General features: G+C 49.4%; 1 protein-coding gene across 1 annotated transcript in view; it reads left to right on the top strand.

Annotated features, from left to right (window-relative positions):
* Positions 1-718: 718 nt before the first annotated feature.
* The window catches only part of IFIH1 (interferon induced with helicase C domain 1), a 152,391-nt gene continuing 129,717 nt past the window's right edge, over positions 719-23,392 (top strand). Inside the window, exons 1-2 of the mRNA XM_075317265.1 lie at positions 719-1,518; positions 21,724-21,883. Coding sequence (XP_075173380.1) covers positions 1,078-1,518; positions 21,724-21,883 — 601 coding nt within the window. The 5' untranslated portion in view covers positions 719-1,077. The remainder of the gene's footprint in view (positions 1,519-21,723; positions 21,884-23,392) is intronic.

Here is a 23,392-nt window from a genome sequence, read left to right as displayed (position 1 = left end):
GACAGCCCGCCCCCGTGACCATAAAAACACATTTGCATACAAAAAGGTAAGACTTCATAAAGTATTTTTGTAGGTCTCAAAGGGGGCACAATAACAACAGGAACCTTTCTAGAAGCAGCCCAGGAGCTGCAGAGGGGAATCTTTTATTTTTATTGTGAAATTTCTGCTGACAGTTTCCCTTTAACTGGTAGGGCAGCCAGGATAAAGCAGAGCTGAAGCTGTTGGGAAGCTAGGACCCAGCAGCTCTGCTCCACAGGCAGGAGACCACTGATCGGTAATAGAAGCCTGCAGATGTCACTCTGCATAGGTTATTGTCACTGCTATCTGCAGGAGAGATAAGTGCTGATTGCACGGTCTCCTCAGCTTCCTGACTCCCCGCGTGTCTGCAGCAGTGAGAAGCCGCACACGGGGAGTCAGAGAACAGCTGCAGAGAAACGCAGGCTCCAGGACTGGGGGGGTCGGCTCTGGTGCAGGGTGGGGGGGCTCTGCTGCAGGGGGGGGGGCTCTGCTGCAGGGGGGGGTCGCTCTGCTGCAGGGGGTGATTCATACCTCAGCAGCAGTCACAGGAGTAGGTGCGCGCTCGGCTCTGTAATGAATAGTAGAAGGGAGAAACAGCGAGGCGGGGCTACAGTGGGTGGGTGGAGCCGGGATAAACAGCCTCACGGGCGGGACCCGGGATCAAAGGCCCAGAAGAGGGACTGTCCCGCTGTATCCGGGACGGTTGGGAGGTATGGAATGGATTGCGACGGCTGCCAAACAATGCAAGTGTTAGCGCTGCGGAATGTTGGCACTGTAGAAATAAACATTATAATTTATTACGCATTCCTGCACTTGGAATTGAGGGGAATGTCTGTGAATCAGATTAGAAACTAGCTTCTTTCCTATGATCGGAGGCAGTTTCAGTTTCCAGCTGGTGACGGTGCCATAGGGCAGGACTTGTGAATGGATAATGACAGAGAAACGAAACTGAAAGCAGCCTTCCTGCTTTCTATATAAGCCGGGGGCTGGGACCTCAGGAGCACAGTCTACAATAGGCACAGCTTTTCCAGGACACTATACACATTATTGAGCTTAGCCATGGAGCCCGACAACAGTGAGGAAATCCATGTCTACATGATAGAAATGTTCAGATCCAGGATCTGCAGCAATATTATGGTGATACCGGTGCTGGATCACATGCACAGTCTGGACCAGGAGTTCAAGGACACATTAAGAGCCAAAGCTAAGGGCGAGAACCAAGAGGCGGCCAGAATGCTCCTGGATCAGATCCTAAGAGAACCCCGGGGGCTCGGATGGTTTGAAGAACTGGTCACTGCTCTCGGGGAGGCAGAATGCAGCCAAGCAAACTTGTACCTGAGCCCCGAAAAGTTACCGTCCCCCCAGGAAGAAGACAAGCACGACCACTGCAAGAAGCTGATCTCCTTATTATGTGCAACGCTAATTCAAAAGCTGGAACCCAAGGAGATGACCGAGAGGTGCCTCGGCAAAAAAATATGCACCGAAGAGGATGCACACATTGTAAGTATTTGTCACTTCATCAGTTTTCTGTATTTTGGCACAGTCCTTTTTTTTCCGGCTCCAACGGATCCGGAAAAAATTGTGAAAACCGTATCCACCGGATCCGTTTTTTTAACGGATCCGTTATGCCGGATGCGTAAGGCTGGTTTCACACTACGTTTATTTAACATCCATCCATAACGTTTTTTTAGCGGAAAAACGGATCCAGTGCAAATGCGTTTTCACTTCAATGCATTTGCAATGGACTCGCGTCCACCTGCGTTCGCATGCGTTTGCGTGCGTTAGACACAGGATCCGTACTTTTGCGTTATTTTAACATGTTTCAAAAACGCTACTTGTAGCGTTTTTTACCTTTGTCAAAATAACGCATCTCACAGGATCCTTCACATTGCGCCGCGAGCTGCAATGCATTTCAATGAGCGCTGGATCCTGCCTAGCAGAATGTGTTGAGTTGCGTTGTAACAGGATCCTGCTTTTGTACTGAGCATGCCCAGAAAGTACTGAGCATGCCCAGAACCAGTCTCGCGTGATCTGTCTCTCTCTCCTCCTCCCTCCCTCACCCTCTCTATCTCTGTCTTTCCCCCTTCCTCCCCTCCCTCTCTCTCCCACCTGAGAGCTGCGGACACTCGTAACCAAGGTAAATATCGGGTAACCACTTCTCTTAGTTACCCGATGTTTACGTTGGTTACGTGTGCAGGCAGCCCTGCTCCTAGCAGCTGCAGACACTCGTAACCAAGATAAATATCAGGTATCCAAGCCCGATGTTTACCTTGGTTACAAGCGTCTGCAGCTGTCAGAAGCCGGCTCCCAGTCTGGCACGTTAGTTCCCCTCACTCCCGATCACATGACTCCAATGTCCGCCCCTAAACATCCAGTGACAGGATCCTGCAAAATAACAGATGCGTTTGCATGCGTTTTTTGCTGTAAAAGCAGGATCCGCTTTTGCAGCAAAAAAACGTTCCTGACGCATGTTAAAAAGACGTAGTGTGAAAGCAGCCTTAAACATCTGATTTGTCCGTTTTTTTTTTTTTTTCTGCTGGATCCGTTTTTTTTCAAAACATTGGAGCATGCTCATTTTACAAAAACGGATCCGGCAGCTGCATCCGTTTTTTGCCGCATAAGGCTACTTTCACACATCAGTTTTTTCCCATCAGGTACAATCCAGAAAAAAACGGGTAAACCGGATCCGGTATCGCATCCGGTTTATCCCCATAGACTTGCATTGTAACCGGATTGTACCTGATGGCTTTGCGGTGCATCCGGTTTTTTCCGGATGCAGCAAAATAAATAAATGCGGCGGCCGGATAGAACGTTCCCTGCAACGTTTTTTGCTCCGGCAAAAAAAAAACGCATCGCGCCGCATCCGGCCGCTGCGGCGCATTTTCAATGCATGCCTATGGATGCCGGATGTGCCGCGATGCGGAAAAAAACGCATCCGGCCGCCGCATGCGTTTTTTTCCACTGCGCATGCTCAGTAGCGTGCCGCAACCGGAAAAAAACGGACCGGCCGCATGTAAAAACTTATGCAAAGGATGCGGTGTTTTCACCGCATCTGTTGCATAGGTTTCACAGCCGGATTGTGAAAGTAAATTACGCCGGATCCGGCGTCCATAGGCTTCCATTGTAAAACACGCCGTATCGTGCCGGATCCGGCGCGATGCGTTTTTTTTTGCCGGAGAAAAAAACGTTACAAGATACGTTGCCTCCGGCCGCCGCTTTAATTAATTTTGCCGCATCCGGGAAAAAACAGATGCAACGCAAAGCCATAAGGCACAATCCGGTAACAATGCAAATCTATGGGGATAAAACGGATGCGTTACCGGATCCATTTTAGGCTGCTTTCACACCTCCGGTTTCTGCAATGCGGCACAATCCGGCACTTTGCAGGAAAATCGCAACCGTTTTTTTTTGCTGCCGGTTGCGTTTTTTTCTGAATAGACTTTAATTAGTGCCGCATTGTGCCGCAAAGCCTTGCGTTCCATCCGGTTTTTGCCGCATGCGGCAGATTTAGCCGATGCGGCGGCCGGATGGAACGTTGCCTGGCACGTTTTTTCGTGCGGCAAAAAAACCCGCATCGTGCCGCATTCGGCCGATGCGGCACATTTTTCAATGCATGCCTATGGCGGCGCGATGCGGCAAAAACGCATCCGGCCGCCGCATGCGGTTTTTGCCACTGTGCATGCTCAGTAGCATGCCGCAAGCGGCAAAAACCGGACGGGCCGCATGGGAAAAACTTATGCAAAGGATGCAGTGTTTTCACCGCATCCGTTGCATAGCTTGCACAGCCGGATTGAGCCGCACAGCTCAAGCCGGATGTGTGAAAGCAGCCTTACCCGTTTTTTTCCGGATTGTGCCTGATGGAAAAAACCTGATGTGTGAAAGTAGCCCAAAACGGGTGGAATTTGGGGCAGGCGCTACATGGAGAATGCAGGATCTGCCTGGTTTTATAGCAAAATATCCTTTGTTAGGCTACTTTCACACACCCGGATTTTTGCTCTGCGGCACAATACGGCGTTCTGCAGAAAAACTGCTTTTGTAACGCCGGTTGCGTTTTTTTTTGCATAGACTTACATTAGTGCCGTATTGTGCCGCAGGGGCTTGCGTTCATTCCGGTTTTTGCCGCATGCGGCAGATTTAGCCGATGCGGCGGCCGGATAGAACGTTCCCTGCAACGTTTTTTGCTCCGGCAAAAAAAAACCGCATTGCGCCGCATCTGGCCGCTGCGGCGCATTTTCAATGTATGCCTATGGATGCCGGATGCGGCGCGATGCGGAAAAAACCGCATCCGGCCACCGCATGCGGTTTCTTCCACTGCGCATGCTCAGTAGCATGCCGCAACCGGAAAAAAACGGACCGGCCGCATGTAAAAACGTATGCAAAGGATGCGGTGTTTTCGCCGCATCCGTTACATAGGTTTCACAGCCGGATTGAGCCGCAGAGCTCAAACCGGATGTGTGAAAGTAGCCTTATGTTATGTTCTTTTCAGGAATTTATAAAAGCTGAGTCACCTGCATTGGGAGAACAGTAAAGCTATATTAGAATGTCACAACACAATCTGCATACATTAGTAAGGCCCTGTGCGCACTTACCGGATTTTGCCGCGGATTTTCCGCGGATTTGCTGCATGTTTCGCTGCAGAAAATGTTCATAACATCTCTGCAGTGAATCACCAGCAAATCCTATGGAGAAAAAAAATCCTGTGCGCACTGGGCGGAATTTGACAGCTGCATGTTTTGCTGCGTGAATCCCGCAGCAAAAACAAGTGCATGTCACTTCTTTTCCGCACATCGCTGCGGGATTTCACTCCATTGACTCAATGTTAATCATGAAATCCCGCAGGGAATAACGCAGGCAGCAAATTCTGTGCGGTTCACTGCGTTTTCCTGCGTTATTCCCTGCGGTATTTTGCGGTTTACCTCCGGTAATGTGCATCACTTGCTTGCGGTTTTGCAGGGAAGTGATGTCATTACAGGAAGAGGAAGCGGAGCAGAGAGTAAACACACACAGATCACAGACACAGACATCACAGACACATAGAACACATAGACACAGACACATAGAACACACATAGAAAGAAAACGGAAATATAGAAAACAAAGAACGTGGGCTCCGCTGCATATTTACCTTCCAGCCGAGGTAAGCACACAGCGGCGGCCCGGTATTCTCAGGCTGGGGAGGGAGAGGGGCAGGGTTAATGTCCCCCGCCTCACTCCCCCTCCGGCAGCCGAGAATATCAGCCGCAGCTGCCCCGGCACTGTCGCATGCAATATGCGGCACTACCGGAGTGTCCCCGGCTCTTCTTGCCACCGTGTAGCAGTGGTGGCAAGGTAATACAAGGGGTTAATGGTGGTGGGGCATCACCGCCATTAACTCCAGGCTTGATCATGGCAGCGTCTATGTGACAGCTGACATGATCAACCCGTAAGTAAAGTGAAAAAAACACAGACACCGAAAAATCCTTTATTTTAAATAAAACCAACAAGCCTCGTTCACCATTTTATTACCCCCCCCCAAACAAAGCTCCGGCGTAATCCACACAGCTCCGGCGTCCTGCGCTGCTTACATCCAGCCGCGACTGTCACAGCGCTGAATGAATGCAGCAGTCAGCAGAGGTAATTACCGGTCATTTCCCACGGCCGGTAATGTGAACTCACTGCCGACCGTGGGAAATGCAGCGATCTGTCCTCTATCTATCTATCTATCTATCTATCTATCTATCTATCTATCTATCTATCTATCTATCTATCTATCTATCTATCTATCTATCTATCCCTCTATCTATCTGTCTGTCTATCTATCTATCCCTCTATGTATTCTTCTGTCTATCTACTATCAGAATTAAATGTTTTGTTTTGTTTTTTTTTTTTCTTCAATGTGCTTTATTGCATTGAATGCAATAAAGCACATCCCAACCCGCACGCGGCAAAACCGCGGCAATACCGCGAACAATACCGCGGTAAAACCGCAGCAAACCGCGGCAAACCGCATGCGGTATTCGGGTGCGGTTTCCCGCGGTTTTTTACCGCGGGTGCGGTAATCTTTGAGAGCATGCGGAATTTACGCAAGGAAATTTCATTTCCCAGTGCGCACAGAGCCTTAAGGGGTTTTCCAAGTTTAAAGGGAACTTGTCACCAGATTTGGTGACTATAAGCTGCGATCACCACCAGTGAGCCCCTATATAAATCATTCTAACATGCTGTATATAAGAGCCCAGGCCGCTGTGTAGAACGTAAAAATCACTTTATAATACTCACCTAAATGGTTGGTACGGAGCAGACGGGTCAGATGGGTGGCTCAGTTCTCTAAGTGCTGCGTCTCCTCTTTCGGCCATCTTTGGCCTTTTTCTTCTGAAGCCGGGGTGCATGATGCGTCCTACGTCATGCACATGTGCCAGCATTGAGGTCCTGCGCAGGCGCACAACAATACTTTGATCTGCCCTGGTCAGGACAGATCAAAGTGCACCTGCACAGGACTCAATGCCTTCTAGTGTGCATGACGTAGGACGCATCATGCATCCTGGCGTCAGAAGAAGGAGGCCAAAGATGGCAGAAAGAGAAGGCGCCGGTACTGGAGAACTGAGCCATCTAACCCGTCTGCACCGTACCGACCATTTAGGTAGGTATTATAAAGTAATTTTTACATTCTACACAGCGGCCTGGGCTCTTATATACAGCATGTTAGAATGCTTCATATAAGAGCCCACTGGTGGTGGGCACAGCTTATAGTCCCCAAATCTGGTGACATGTTCCTTTTAAGAAATGTATTGTTGTACTTAGGATTTGGAGGTCCGATACTCGGCAGCCACACTGATCTGCTCTTCTCACCTCTGGTGCTAGCCGGATGTAAACCGTTTTGGTGTACAGAGCCGGAAAGAATAGCGCCATTCACCATGTAGTGACCGTTATAGGGTACTGCAGTTCAGCTCTTATTCACTTCAATATAAGCAGAGCTGCACTACCTGAGAATGGCCACTACAAAGTGAATGGCGCTGTTCACTGTTTACATCTGACCTGACCATCACCACAGCTGAAAACATCTCATCAATAAGGGTGCAGGATGTCAGACCCCCACCAAACTGATGTTGATTACCTAGCCTAAAGATACGTTGTTCATATGGTAAGTCTGGAAAACCCTATTTAAATAGATCTGTCAGACTGATGTGCTTACATTGCAAATCCATGGCAGAATGGCTGTATAATCCTGATATAAAAGAGGTTGTCCTCTACTTTTGCATTGATGTCCTATCCTTAGGATAGGTCATCAATGTCTGATCGGCTGGGGTCTGACACCTTGCACCCCCACCGATCGGCTGCTCTCAGTGCCGGCAGCATGCAGCCGGAAATGCTCACTCTCGGAGCTGCTCTGTTTTCTGATAGTCATGGCCGGGTCCGCACATCTACCTCCCATTCATATCAATAGGAGGCGGGTGTGCAGTACCTGGCCGTGGCTGCTATCAAAAGATGGGGCAGCTCCGGAACTGAACATTTCCAGGCACCAAGAACAGTTGATCAGTGGGGGTGCGGGGTGCTGGATTTCAGTCAATCAGACATTGATGACCTATCCAAAGACATACTGATAGGGAATTTAGATTGGCAACACTGTCCCCATTGGGGTTCACAATCTATGTAAAGTGCTATGGAATTAATAACGCTGTATAAATGAATAAATATTATTATTATTATTATTATTATTATTATTATTATTATTATCAATGTTAAAGTAGTTGACAACTCCTTTTAAAGGGAATCTGTAACCCTTTTGCATAGTTATTATTAGGGGCATACAGGAAGCAAAGAGGTAAAAGTAGCCATACCTGTATAGGGGGCTTTACACGCAGCGATGTCGCTGGTGTAAGCACCCGCCCCCGTCGTTTGTGCGTCACGGGCAAATAGAAGCGGCGGGGGTGGAGATGAGCAGATGTAACATCCCGCCCACCTCCTTCCTTCCTCATTGCCGGCGGCCTCAGGTAAGCTGTAGTTCGTCGTTCCCAGGGTGTCACACGTAGCGATGTGTGCTGCCTCGGGAACGACAAACAACCTGCGTCCTCAACAATCAACAATTTTTTGAAAAGGAACGACGTGTCAACGATGGATGATTTGGTGAGTATTTTCCATCGTTAACGGTCGCTCCTTGCAGTCACACGCAACGACGTCGCTAACGATGCCGGATGTGCGTCACGGAATCCGTGACCCCGGCGATATATTGTTAGATACGTCGTTGCGTGTGACAGGGCCTTAAGGATTCCTCCTCCCGTTCTCTTTAGTATGCCTGTGATGTCAGGTGCACGGCCGGAAATCCCGCACCTGCACATTCTGTCTGCGGTCCTTCCCTGCACTGTAAAGTCGCAGTAACGCCTCGGCACCTGCGCACATCAAAATTGAAGACTGCCCACTGAAGGGAACAGAAGAGTCTTCAATTATGCTGTGTACAGGCACTAGGGAGTTCATCTACTCCAGGAGGGACTAGAGTAAGATTTCTGGTGTAGTGTACAGAGGTGTGCGCCACTTGTCAAACACTCCTGATTCATTAAGAGGCGTGCACCTCAAAATGAATCAGGAGTGTCTGACTACCCTCAGTAAGACCAGAGACAAAATTGTCAGTCTCGATGAATATATATGCCTAACTGGACATCATTTCACCTTAAGCTGGTCAACTCATTGCCCTGGATCATGCTTCCAGCATCTTGGAAAAACGGTTAAAGGGAACCTGTCACCACTTTTTTGGCATATAAGCTGCGGCCACCACCACCAGGCTCTTATATACAGTATTCTAACATGCTGTATATAAGAGCCCAGGCCGCTGTGAGAACATAAAAAACACTTTATAATACTTACCTAACGGTCGCTCGGTTGGCCAGATGGGCGTCTCCGTTGTCCGGTCCCGGCGCTGCCTCTTTCGGCCATCCTTGTTCTTCTTCTCTAGCCGCGGTGCATGACGGGTCCGACGTCATCCACACTCGCCGACATTCAGGTCCTGAGCAGGGCAGATCAAAGTATTGTAGTGTGCCTGCGCAGGATCGGCGAGTGTGTATGACGTAGCCGCGTCATGCACACAGGCTTCAGAAAGAGGACGAAGATGGCTGAAAGAGGAGGTGCCGGCACCGGAGAACGGAGATGCCCATTTGGCCAACCGAGCGACCGTTAGGTAAGTATTATAAAATGTTTTTTATGTTCTCACAGCGGCCTGGGCTCTTATATACAGCATTCTAACATGCTGTATATAAGAGCCTGGTGGTGGTGGTCGTAGCTTATAGGCCGAAAAGACGGTGACAGGTTCCCTTTAAAGGGAACGAAACATTAGGATTTTCATGTATAAGGTGCAGCCAGTGCAGTACTGGCACTATCAGGCACAGGCTGTACATACCATTAGGGTGCAGCTCGGGTGTTTAGTTAGTGAAATTCAACTTTATAAAGTTTGAGAAATCGTGCACTTTTTGATTGACGTGTGCACCTCTCTCCTAATGTCCGGGCAAGTTATGCACATGTATCCCCGCCCCCCCCCCCCCTGCCGCCGCCTCTTGCCCCCCCTCTTTCTGGTTGTATTCAAATTTCTCTCTTCAGAAACATGGCGCCGGAGTTGGCACCTGCGCATAGCGCTTATCTCCGGCGCCATGTTTCTGAAGCCCACAGTATCTAGTATTACCTGCAGCTACAATATCGTGCCGCCCCAGGACACCATGACCGGGTCTCGCAGCACTGCCGTCACGGGGTCATCTGAGTCCATTGTGAACTTACCTCACTTGACCCCCGATGTCGCTGGCAGGCTGCTGTCGGCTTTTTCCTGTGGCGTCCCGGTGTCCTAGGCGGCTGCTGTGCTGGCACGGTGTCCTGGGGCGGCACGATATTGTAGCTGTAGGTAATACTAGCTACTGCGGGCTTCAGAAACATGGCGCCGGAGATAAGCGCTATGCGCAGGTGCCAACTCCGGCGCCATGTTTCTGAAGAGAGAAATTTGAATACAACCAGAGAGAGGGAGGAACAGGCGGCGGGGGGGGGGGGGGGGGGATCAGGTGCATGACCCGCCCGGACTTTAGCAGAGACGTGCACACGTCAATAATAAAGTGCTTGATTCTTCAAACTTTATAAAGCTGGATTTCACAGCCTAAACATCCGAGCTGCCCACTAATGGTATGTACACACTGTGCCTGATAATGCCAGTGCTGCACTGGCTGCACCTTATACACGAAAATCCTGATGTTTGGTTCCCTTTAGGGCTGAGTTCACATGTCCAGTAATCATACAATAGAACAGATCCTGCAGAGATCGATTGTCAAAAAGTTCTGCAAATACAACTTTTCTGTCCATTATTAAATAAGTGATTTCTGCCCTTTTTTTTTTTAACACGGGAGTCATCGGAGATGGAGTCCCGTTAACGGAATGCTATGTAGCCATCCGTTTTACTTGCATTTGTCACGGATCCATTTTTTTTCTTACAGCATCCATTACAAATGGAAGATAAATAGCAATCCGTTAATAGATCCGTCCTCCAATGACTCCCATGTTAAAATAACATATCCGGCAGACATCATTTTCCAACAGATCTCTGCAGGATCCTTTCTAAGGCCGAAAACAGGCTTCCGCATAAAAAACGTACGAGTGACACGGTCCATTTTTCGGGTCCGTGTTCCGTTTTTTTGAGGCGTTTCTCCGGTACGTATGGCATCCGTGTGATGGCGTATGCTATCCGTGTGTGCGTGTAAAATGCCTGTGTATGTGTACGTGGAATGTCCGTGTGAAATGTCCGTGTGTGTGATGCACAATGTCGTTGATACATATCGGCTGACAGCAGACAGAGTTGCGCGATGAGAATGAACTCGCGTGAACTTCACCCGACTTCATTGTCATACCACGGCGCAGTCTGTGTCGCGTACTGATTAGCGGTCACCCGTGAAGGACTCACCGGTGACCGCTAATCCCCTGAGTGACTGAATTGAGCAGCGCGATTAGTGCTGCTGTCACTCAGCTTACCCGCGGCTACCTGGATCCTCCACCCGAGACCGCAACTCACCTGTGACTTCATCGCTGTCACTCGGTCGACTTGCTGTCACAGGTGGAGGATCCAGTGGTGGCTGCGAGTAACCAGAGTGACAGCTCAGCTGATCGCGCTACTCACCTCAGTTGCTGCGTGGAGGTGACAGGAGCGACGGTGTTTTTCTGCAGCTCCTGTCACCTTCATGTAGCTGAGCTGGAAGCGACGCGGGACCTCCGTGGATTACGCGGGACATGGATGGGTATTTGGGGCATAATAAATTGGTGAACGAGGGTATTTGTTATTGTTTATTATTTCAAATAAAGGATTTTTTCACTGTGTGTGTTTATTAACTTTAACTTGCCGCTTAATCATTGGGGGTGTCTCATAGACGCCTGCAACGATTAATCTTGGACTTAATGGCAGCTATGGGCTGCCATTAATTCCTTATTACCCTAATTGCCAACGCACCAGGGCAAATCGGGAAGAGCCAGGTAGAGTCCCAGAACTGTCGCATCTATTGTATGCGGCAATTCTGGGCGGCTGCTGGCTGATATTGTTAGGCTGGGGGGCTCCCCATAACGTGGGGCTTCCCATCCTGAGAATACCAGCCTTCAGCCATATGGCTTTATCTTGGCTGGAATAAAAATTGGGGGGGACCGCACGCCGTTTTTTTAAATTAATTAATTATTTATTTCACTGCACAGTATAGACACGCCCACCGGCTGCTGTGATTGGGTGCAGTGAGACAGCTGTCACTCAGCGTGTGGGGGCGTGTCTTACTGCAACCAATCATAGGCGCCTGTGGGTGGGGGAAGCAGGGAATAGTAGATTGATTAATGAGCGGCCGGCATTTTCAAATGAATTGAAGCCGCGTATTTTCGGCACAGCTGTTCCTCGCCGCGCTGGTGATCGGGGATTGGTAAGTATGAGCCGGGGGAAGAAAAAGACAGAGCGCCAATGTAAGTATGACTGAGAACAGCAGAAAAAAAGGTAAGTATACTGACTTTAATTTAGAAAAAGAAAAATAAATAAAATCGCTCGTTTAAAAACGCACACGGACGAAATGTGCTGAACACGGACATACTCCGTGTGCAGTCCGTGCAGGCACGAACCCATAGACTATAGCGGGTCTGTGCCTGCGTGCTGCCGGCCAAAAACTGACATGTCGTCCGTGCAGGAAAACGCATACACGTACTTACGACACGGACACACGTTCCGTGTGATTTTACGTGTGTGTTCCATCTACCATAGAGTAACATTGGTCTCCGTGTCTCCGGTACGTGTAAAAACGTACCAAACACGTACCGGAGGCACGCATGTGTGTTGCAGACCTAATGAATGATTACAGGACGTGAACTCAGTCCAATTCTGCCTGGTGGTGCTGTGGCCTAACAGGCATTTCTCCTGCTGCAGTGAAAATGTAGGGTTACAAGGCGACAAATCGGATGGATTGTTATTATTATCCTTAATTCTCCTGCCCGACTGATCCACCTCTCTCCTCAATAGCACCCCGCTTCTCCTCTCTGCAAATCCCTCCACTGGCTCCCACTCTTCCACCGTATCCAATTCAAACTACTAACACTGAACTACAAAGCTGTTCATAATCTGTCTCCTCCATATATCTCTGAACTAATCTCCCACTACACTCCAACACGTCACCTCCGGTCCTCCCAAGATCTCCTCCTCTCCTCCTCTCTAATTCGCTCCTCATGCAACCGACTCCAAGACTTCTCCCGAGCATCCCCAGTCTTTTGGAACTCGCTGCCTCAACACGTCAGACTATCTCCTACCCTTGCAAGCTTCAAACGGAACCTGAAAACCCATCTGTTCAGAAATGCCTACAATCTACAATGACCTCACTGCTTCACCACCGTGCGGAGCTGCCGCCCGACCACCGAGCGGAGCCGCCGCCCGACCACCGTGCGGAGCTGCCGCGCAATCTACACCCCACCTACTGTCTCCTCCCCAAAATCCTATAGAATGTAATCCCGCAAGGGTAGGGCCCTCTTCCCTCTGTACCAGTCTGTCTATTGTAACTTGTATATGTATTGTGTATCTAACCCTCTTCTCATGTACAGCACCATGGAATCAATGGTGCTCTATAAATAAATAATAATAATGATAATAATAATAATTATTGGTGAGCGGATCTGCCAAAATGTGAATTTGGTCAGGAAATTTGTTTTGCATTAAATAATTGTGCACAGCCGCCATCAGGACATTACAGCCGTTACTCCTGTATGGGGCCCGGTGAGCAGAAGCCAAGAGGTGGGCCCACGCTGGCAGCCCGGGCACATGAAATAATAAATATAGGGGTTAAAAAAATAGTGTATCCTTCTTGCTACTCACCTGTCACTTCTGGTCCTCATGGCAGCTCCCCACCCGGTCCCCCACCGGCTCCGAGTCCGGTCTCTTCTAGTTTTCAAGGCAGGCAACATACTGAGTAGGCCTCACGCAGCGCATGTTATGATGTCTCGCTAGTGTATGTTGCCGGCTGGTGTACCCTTCTTGCCACTCACCTGTCACTTCTGGTCTTCATGGCAGCTCGCGAACCCATGCCTCCACCGGCTCTCTCCGAGTCTGGTCTCTTCTACCGTAGTTTTCAAGGCAGGCAACATACTGAGTAGGCCTCACGCAGCGCATGTTATGATGTCTCGCTAGTGTATGTTGCCGGCTGGTGTACCCTTCTTGCCACTCAACTGTCACTTCTGGTCTTCATGGCAGCTCCCCACCCGGTCCTCCAACGGCTCAGAGTCCGGTCTCTTCTAGTTTTCAAGGCAGGCAACATACTGAGTAAGCCTCACGCAGTGCATGTTATGATGTCTCGCTATTGTATGTCACCGACTGGTGTACCCTTCTTGCCACTCACCTGTCACTTCTGGTCTTCATGGCAGCTCCCCAACCAGTCCTCCACCGGCTCTCTCTAAGTCCAGTCTTTTCTAGTTTTCATGGCAGGCAACATTCTGAATAGAAAAAAACAAAGAGAAAAATTGCATGAAAAATACCCTGACTATAAATAAATAAATTGCAAGTGCTTAATAACAGGGTACTTAGTGTATACATTTTTGCAAAAAGGTAAAAAGCTGTCTCACCTCATCAAGGTGTACCCATCTGAGACAGTCCCTAACCTACTGAAGTTAAAAACATTATCAATACCTGCAGTGGCGTAACTAGAGTTGGATGGGCCCCGGTGCAAAGTTTAGACCTGGGCCCCCCCTCCACATACACAGACACTTGGGGGAAGGCATACCTCCCAACTTTTAAAGAAGGAAAAGAAGGACAAAGGCAAATTTTTAGGCCACGCCCCCTAACCACACCCATTTCACAGTCACGCCCATATCCACTCCCCATCCACACCCATTCAGCATGGACACGCAGGCAGCCGGCGGGCCTCCAGCATGGACACGCAGGCAGCCGGCGGGCCTCCAGCATGGACACGCAGGCAGCCGGCGGGCCTCCAGCATGGACACGCAGGGAGCCACAGTGAGGCGGCCGGTCGCCCACACAGTGAGGTGGCCGGTCGCCTTCACAGACAGGGGGCAGGGGGGCGCCCGCACAGACAGGGGGCAGGGGGGCGCCCGCACAGACAGGCGGCAGGGGGGCGCCCGCACAGACAGGCGGCCGGGGGGCGCCCGCACAGAAAGGCGGCCGGCCGACCGCACAGACAGGCGGCCGGCCGACCGCACAGAGAGGCTCCGGCCGGGGGTGAGGGGGGGGGAGGGAGGGAAATCAGCGCTGGGGAGATTTTACTGTACCAGCAGCAGCACAGGCAGCGCTCCTCTCTGTTATGCCACGTCTACTGGGATGGTAGGAGGGAAAAGCAGGGAGGCGGAGAGAGAGTGGGTGGGCGGAGCCCGGGAGCCGGCCGTCCCGATCGTGGCAACGGGACAAACAACGTAAAGCGTGAAAGTCCCGCTGTATCCGGGACGGTTGGGAGGTATGGGGTAAGGGATAATGACACTGACACTCGGGGTACAGGATAATGACGCTGACACTTGGCTCTCACCCACAGCACCCTGAAATCCCTCTATCAGCACCCAGCTTTCCTATGTTCTGATATTTATCTTGTCCTCAGCACCCAGCTTTCCCATATCAGAGCATGAGAAAGCTGGGTGCTGAGAGATGTATATCAGAACATGGGAAAGCTGGGTGCTGAGAGATGTATAGCAGAGCATGGGAAAGTTGGCTGCTGAGGGAAAGAGCCTTTTTCCCTCAGCACAAAACATTTCCATCCCATACTTGTATCTTTGTCCCCCCTGTATAAAGTTCTCAAAATACTATAACAGCCCCCACATAGCCTTCCAAATAATTGTATAAAGGGTCTCACATAACCCTTTATATATTAGAATGCAGATACATAGCCCTCCATATATTATAATGCACCCCCATAATCCTCCATGTATAAAGTAGCCCTTCAATTATAATGCATTTCCCATAGTTCTCCATGTATTAAAATTCACCCCATAGTTCTCCATATATTATACTGCACCACATAGTCCTCCATGTTTTATAATGCACTTCCATAGTCCATGTATAAGGTAGCCTCCATAGTCCTCCATATATTATAATGCAGCCCCCATAGTCCTATATGTATTATAACACAACCCCATAAAACTTCAGATGGTATTATGCAGCCCCATACTCCTCCATGTATAATTCACCCCTATATTCCATGTATAAGGTGTCCCTTCATTTTGTATTATACAGCCCCCCCCCGACCTCCATTTTAATGCAGCCCTATAGACCTCCAGTATAATGCAGCCTCATAGACCTCTATGTATATTACACCTCTATATTCAATGTATAAGGTGTCCTTCATGTTTATTATGCAGCCTCACCAGGCCTCCATATATAATAATGCAGCCAACCTCTCCAGGCCTCCATGTATAATATAGCAGCCAGCCTCCCAGGCCTCCATGTATAATATAGCAGCCAGCCTCCCCAGGCCTCCATGTATAATAATGCAGCCAGCCTCCCCAGGCCTCCATGTATAATAATGCTGCCAGCCTCCCCAGGCCTCCATGTACAGTATAATGGAGTCTCCCCAGGCCTCCATGTACAGTATAATGCAGCCTCCCCAGGCCTCCATGCACAGTATCATGCAGCCTCCCCACCCCAGGCCTCCATGTACAGTATCATGCAGCCTCCCCACCCCAGGCCTACATGTACAGTATCAGGCAGCCTCCCCACCCCAGGCCTCCTTGTACAGTATCAGGCAGCCTCCCCACCCCAGGCCTCCATGTACAGTATCATGCAGCCTCCCCACCCCAGGCCTCCATGTACAGTATCAGGCAGCCTCCCCACCCCAGGCCTCCATGTACAGTATCAGGCAGTCTCCCCACCCCAGGCCTCCATGTACAGTATCATGCAGCCTCCCCACCCCAGGCCTCCTTGTACAGTATCAGGCAGCCTCCCCACCCCAGGCCTCCTTGTACAGTATCAGGCAGCCTCCCCACCCCAGGCCTCCATGTACAGTATCATGCAGCCTCCCCACCCCAGGCCTCCATGTACAGTATCAGGCAGCCTCCCCACCCCAGGCCTCCATGTACAGTATCATGCAGCCTCCCCACCCCAGGCCTCCATGTACAGTATCAGGCGGCCTCCCCACCCCAGGCCTCCATGTACAGTATCATGCAGCCTCCCCACCCCAGGCCTCCTTGTACAGTATCAGGCAGCCTCCCCACCCCAGGCCTCCATGTACAGATGCAGCCTCCCCACCCCAGGCCTCCATGTACAGTATCAGGCAGCCTCCCCACCCCAGGCCTCCATGTACAGATGCAGCCTCCCCACCCCAGGCCTCCATGTACAGTATCATCCAGCCTTCCCACCCCAGGCCTCCATGTACAGTATAATGCAGCCTCCCCACTCCAGGCCTCTGACCACCGTGTACTCATATATATATATATATATATATAAAAAAAAAAACCAAGTACTCACCGCTCTCCTCCTTCCACTGCTGCTCTGTCCTGACGTCTCCTTGTTCCATTGATGCTGTACTCCCTGCTCTCCTCCTTCCACTGCTGCTCGTCCTCCCGGTGCTGCGGTCGGCGTCCTCCCTCCCTGCGCTCTGTGCACTCAGCACAGCAGTCGCACAGGAGTGACGTCACCACACAGGCACAGGGGGAGAATGATGATGCAGAGCAGCGCCGGCCGCTCTTTGCTTCATTATTACTGTGCGCGGTGACGGGGGAGGGGGGCCCCGGTGCCGCCGCTGACATCGGGCAGGAGGGCCCGGTGTCGGGGGCGGCAGCGGGTCATATAGTGGGCGCGTGCACTGTGATAGATCAGCGCAGCTTCTCTCTCACTGAGAGAAGCTGGCTGCTGATCTGCCGGGTCCCCGCGGGCCCCAAACCGCCCGGGCCCGGTCGCGATCGCGACCGCTGCGACCGCGGTAGTTACGCCACTGAATACCTGACTTGTGTCATGTCAAAACTCCAATATGAATGGTGGCAAGTGGTCAGCTGTGTCCCAGATTAAATACACAGCAAAGTGAGACGCAATTAGCTGTTCAGTCTCAGTACTAGGAGGGCTGCGCCCCCAACTTGCAACAAAGCAAGATAACATACAAAAAACACCAAAAAACTGAGCTGAAACTGCTTCAGCTCAGCTCAGTTTTTTGGTGTTGTTTTTTTTTTTTTTTTAACATTCTGAATAGGCCTCGGGCGGCACATATTGTGATGTTACGCTTGTGTATGTGGCCGACTGAGGATCACTCATCGCAGAAAACAGCACTGAGATAAGGCGCAGAACAGAGTATAACATGACATGAAGACCAGAAGAGACTGCAACCAGAGGGAACCAGCGAGAAACTGGAACAAGTGAGTGGAGAGGTGAGTATACTATTTCTTTTCTGTTAACCCATTTCACAGCCCTTTACAAACAACAAAGTGACAGTCGGATAATTAGCCTTCATTCATACAATGCGAATCACAAAAATTTGGAATCAGGCAAATCTGAATTCTTTGTAGAATATAAGGCAACCGTGATTTACTTTAAAAAATGTTGACCATCTCTAATCATTCATGGAAAATGACTCATGAACTGATTGTACTCCTTATTCTGGCTCATAAGGCCCATTTCACACGTCAGTGAAAAACACTGACGTTCTTCACTGATGTGTAAAACACTCACATGTCCCTCTGTGTTCCGTGATTCACGGCACACGTGGGTTGTCCTTGTGCAATCCGTGATCCCGTGATTGCATATGGACATTACTCACCTGCCTTCACTGCTGCTGTTCATGGTGCTGAAGTCTCCAGCTCTGCAGCGTCCGCCCACCGCTCTCTGCAGCTACTTCCAGGTCGGCTGTTCCTGCTTTCATGAATATTCATGAGCCAGGCAGGAGCTGCCGAAAGCAGAGACTGCAGAGCAAATCGCAGGCAAGGTAAGTTGAAAATTTTTAATATTTAATATGTCCTTGATTTTCTTGTATATGTTTCACTGATCACACACGGATCACACCATAGTGTGGTCCATGGGTCATCAGTGATGCCAGACAAAAACTGACATGTCTCCGTCCAGAATCACGCTGCACGGAGACACGTTCAGTGAAAAATCACTGATGCGTGAGCAGACCCATTGATTATAATGGGTCTGCGTATGTCAGTGATTCTGGTACATATAAAGGCCTAAAACACACTTCCGCAAAAAAAACGTGCGTGTGACACGGTCCGTTTTTCGGGTCCGTGTTCCGTTTTTTTGGGGCGTTTCTCCGGTACGTATGGCATCCGTGTGATGGCGTATGCGAGCCGTGTGTACGTGTAAAATGTCCGTGTTTGTGTGTAAAATGCCCGTGTATCTGTACGTGGAATGTCCATGTGGAATGTCCGTTTGTGTGTTGCACAATGTCGTTGATACATGTCGGCTGACAGCAGACAGAGTTGCGCGATGAGAATGAACTCGGGTGAACTTCACCCGACTTCATTGTCATGCCACGGCTCTGTCTGTGTGCCGCGTACTGATTAGCGGTCACCTGTGAAGGATTCACCAGTGACCGCTAATCCCCCGAGTGACTGAAGTGAGCAGCCCTCTCTCATACTTACCGCTCCCCGATCACCAGCGCGGCGAGGAACAGCTGTGCAGAGAATACGCGGCAACAATTACTTTGATACTTTGAATATGCCGGCCGCTCATTAATCAATCTCGTATTCCCTGCTTTCCCCACCCACAGACGCCTGTGATTGGTTGCAGTCAGACCCCCCCCCCCACGCTGAGTGACAGCTGTCTCACTGCACCCAATCACAGCAGCCGGTGAATACGAGATTGATTAATGAGCGGCCGCCATATTCAAAGTAATTGTTGCCGCGTATTCTCTGCATCGCTGTTCCTTCCCGCGCTGGTGATCGGGGAGCGGTATGAGCCGGGGGAAGAAAAAAAAACGAGCGCCAATGTAAGTATGACTGAGAACAGCAGAAAAAAAGGTAAGTATACTGACTTTAATTTAAAAAAAAACCCAAAAAAATAAGATCGCTAGTGTAAAAACGCACACGCACGAAATGTGCTGAACACGGACATACTCCGTGTGCGGTACGTGCAGGCACGGACCCATAGACTAAAGCGGGTCCGTGCCTGCGTGCTGCCGGCCAAAAACGGACATGTCGTTCGTGCAGGAAAACGCACACACGTACTTACCACACGGTCACACGTTCCGTGTGATTTTACGTGTGTGTCATCTACCATTGAATAACATGGGTCTCCGTGTGTACGTGTCTCCGGTACATGCAAATACGTACCGCACACGTACAAATTAAACGGATGTGTGTTGCGGGTCTAAAAAAAAAGCACAAACGTACCAGAAGCACTGACATGTGAAAGGGGCCTTAAAGTTAGTCCCAAATGGGGGTTCGCCATTTTGATGTCCATATGTCTTGTTACCATATGACCGGAGGGTTGTCTTTAAGTCCTTGTGCGCACACTGCGTTTTTACCCGCGGTTTTGCTGCAGATATTTCTTGAGAAATGTTTGTAACCTTTCTGCAGACATTTACCAGCAAAACCTATGGGAAAACAAATAGCTGTGCGCACGCTGCGTTTTTTTTCTCAAGAACATTCTTTCTGCAGAATTTCTTGAGAAAATGTGCATGTCACTTCTTTTCCTCAGGTACCTGCGGTATTTCACTCCATTCACTGTAATGTAAACCGCAGGGACCAACCTGCGGAAAATACGCGGCAAAAAACGCATGCGTTTATCCCTCGGTTTTGGGTGCGTTTTTTTTCCGTAGATGCAATAATCTTCAACTCTGAGAAGTTTCTCAAGAAATTTTCTTGAGAAAAATCACTTTTCTAGTGCGCACATAGCCTAACACTTTTATGATTGCAGTATTATTAATTTGCATGATAGTTTGCATTAATCTCTATGACCAGCAGATGCTGCTGTTTGCAAATAGATTTACTATTCTAGAATTCTGTGTTGAGTTCAATACACACTAAAGCCTCGTACATTTAGGAATTTCTTGAATAAATATGTTATGGGCATATAATTGGTGCAACCTGTGAAGCCACACAGGGGTGCAATAGGTAAGGGGGTCCACCACCACCTCCAGTGCAGGTGAATTAGTGCATTTTGATGGGTTGTTGGACCTAAAAGGGCCCATATACTGTTCTTGCACAGGGGCCCTTTTCTGTCTGTGTCCGCAAGTGGTTGCGGGGTTAAATATCCTCTTGTAAAGTGTTTTTTTTTATCAGGATTTATGCTTAGTTATGCAGCAATATAAGTGGAAAATTATAAGAAAACTCTGTATCAACCTCTATGGATATAGTACTAGGTGCAGAATCGCAGAGGCTTTCGCCCCCATTCCACCTCTTTTTAGCAGGTGCGGAGATCAGATTGACAAATATGGCTTCTCTAAACCCCGGTAGAGGAGCAATAAATACAGTATCTCCTTGGTGGCACCTTTATGACCTAATTGGGATTCAACTTTTGAGTGTTTTTTTTTAAAAATGACCCTCCAGTTTACCGAATTCTTGTAATATGGCACCAAGAAATGTCAGGAGACCTCACCCGATCTCGATCTGCTAAATCAGTGCTTGATTGGACAATTGCTGGCCTTGGCGGTGCTACCCAGATAGATGACATGAGGCCAGTGATTGGCTGCAGCGCTCATGTGTTGTACACGGGATTTCACTGCCACGGTCCTGTATACAAAATCTGTCTGGGAGAGGCAGCGCTGGAACAGCCGGGGCTTCAGGTAGGAAATGATTACTTTACTAACTTAAGGCTACTTTCACACATCCGGCTGTAGCAGTGCGGCACAATCCGATGCTATTGGCGCCACATTGTGCCGCATGGGCTTGCGTTCCGTCCGGTTTTTGCCTCATGCGGCAGATGTAGCCAATGCGGCGGCCGGATGGAACGTTCCCTGGCACGTTTTTTGCTCCGGCAAAAAAACGCATCGCGCCGCATCCGGCTGCTGCGGCGCATTTTTCAATGCATGCCTATGGACGCCGGATGCAGTTTCTTCCACTGCGCATGCTCAGTTGCGTGCCGCAACCGGAAAAAAAACTGATGGGCCACATGTAAAAACTTATGCAAAGGATGCAGTGTTTTCGCAGCATCCGTTGCATAGGTTTCACAGCCTGATTGAGCCGCAGTGCTCAAACCGGATGTGTGAAAGTAGCCTAAGCATTACTTGCCTTGATCCCTATTGATCAGTCTGTGACATCCCCATTACGCTATTTTTGGTAAATGACGTTTTTGAGTCCCCTTTTATATGTGTATTACTGTGACTTTTTTCAGATAAACAGAATGCCCAATCAATTCGATGCCAACAGGGAACTTCTCAGCAGGATCACTAAGAAGAAGGACTGGTTTCAACATCTCGTGGATGTGTTACATGACCTGGCAAAAAACGAACTTATTATAGAGTTAACAGGAGGCACATATGAAGAATTTATAGGTAACTGGATGTTGGTATTGGTTTTCTTATCTTGGCCATATCAAGGACTGACACTAATCTTGTCCTCAGCAAGGTAGGCTATGTGCATGCTTTGCAGATTTGGTGCAGAAATTTTCTGCATGAAATTGTCAAGGGATGCCTCAGGAACACAGGGTAAACTACACTGGCCCTAAGGCTGGGGCCCCTGCGCTCACCCTTACACCAGGAGGTACACTTGAAGGTAGGGAGGTCCGGGCCCCAACCTGACCCTGACTCCTGTCCTAGCCCTGATGGTAATGTCCCCTCCTCACCCACCACCCAAAGGGACAGACCAGGACAGGAGAACCCCAAAAAACCCCGGCTATACAAACAACAGAAGGGGGTAACAACAAGTCACACACCACAGGGAAAACACGGTGATGTACTGGGAAGTTAGAAGGGAAAGTACAAACACTAGGATAACACTTCCACACAACAAAGCACAGGAGCAGCAGCCACATCCAAGCCCACCATCCTCTGCTGGAAGCAGGGGATATTTATCCCGAGCGGAAGTGGACATCGGCAGGAACTGCTAAATAGCCTAGCAGAGACTGCTGCTGCAGCAAAAACTGAAAGTGAACTGTGACCGATAACTGCACCTTCTGGCAGAAAAACACACCCAAAAATTCATGCATTTTGCTGCATTTTTGTGCCATTTGTTTATTTTTTTTTTGCTTTTTTTTTTTTTTAAGGAAGTCAATGGGTGGAATGCCTAAAAAACATGGGAAAAAAATGCACCAACAATTGACATGCTGCAGATTATTTTTTGCACCAAATCTGCAAGTAAAAAAAAGCAACATTATGCACCAAAAAACGCATTGTGCGCACAAGGCCTTACAGCACCTTTGTGGTCACCATTAAGGCCTCTTTCACACATCAGTTTTTTGTCATCAGGCGGAATCCGGCAAATTGGGAAAAAAAATGGATCCGGCGCCTGATCCAGTTTTTATCTCAAAGACTTGTATTATCGCCGGATTGCGCCGCATGGCCTTGCGTTTCATCCGGCGTGCATCGGATCCGGTGAAATTTGTCTGTGCGGCCGCTGGGAGGAACCTACCAAGCAACGTTTTATGTGACCGGCAAAAAAACGGAAGGCGATGGATCCGGCGCCGTCGATCTTTTTTTACAATGGAAGTCTATGGGCGCTGGATCTGTCGTCATCCGTAAAAGGATGGAATCAGGCGACAGATCCATTTTTTGTTTATGAGCATGCACAGTCGTGGAAATTCACTTCTGGTCACAAATCTCTCTCTCTCTGTCTCCTCCATAGCAAATAACCTTTGGCCTGAAGGGAAAAATTGAGAGGGATCCGTTTTTCTTTATCGTTCCTTATGGGAGACCCAAACCATGGGTGTATAGCTTCTGCCTCCGGAGGACACACAAAGTACTACACTAAAAGTGTAGCTCCTCCCTCCGAGCATATACACTCCCCGGATGACAAATCCAACCAGTTCAATGCTTTGTGTTCAGGAGGTCACACACACACATGCA

The sequence above is a fragment of the Anomaloglossus baeobatrachus genome, chromosome 7 (assembly GCF_048569485.1).
Source record: "Anomaloglossus baeobatrachus isolate aAnoBae1 chromosome 7, aAnoBae1.hap1, whole genome shotgun sequence".
NCBI classification, from domain to species: Eukaryota; Metazoa; Chordata; class Amphibia; order Anura; family Aromobatidae; genus Anomaloglossus; species Anomaloglossus baeobatrachus.
Note: the sequence above shows the minus strand (reverse complement) of the source record. Positions and strands in the feature narration are given on the sequence as shown.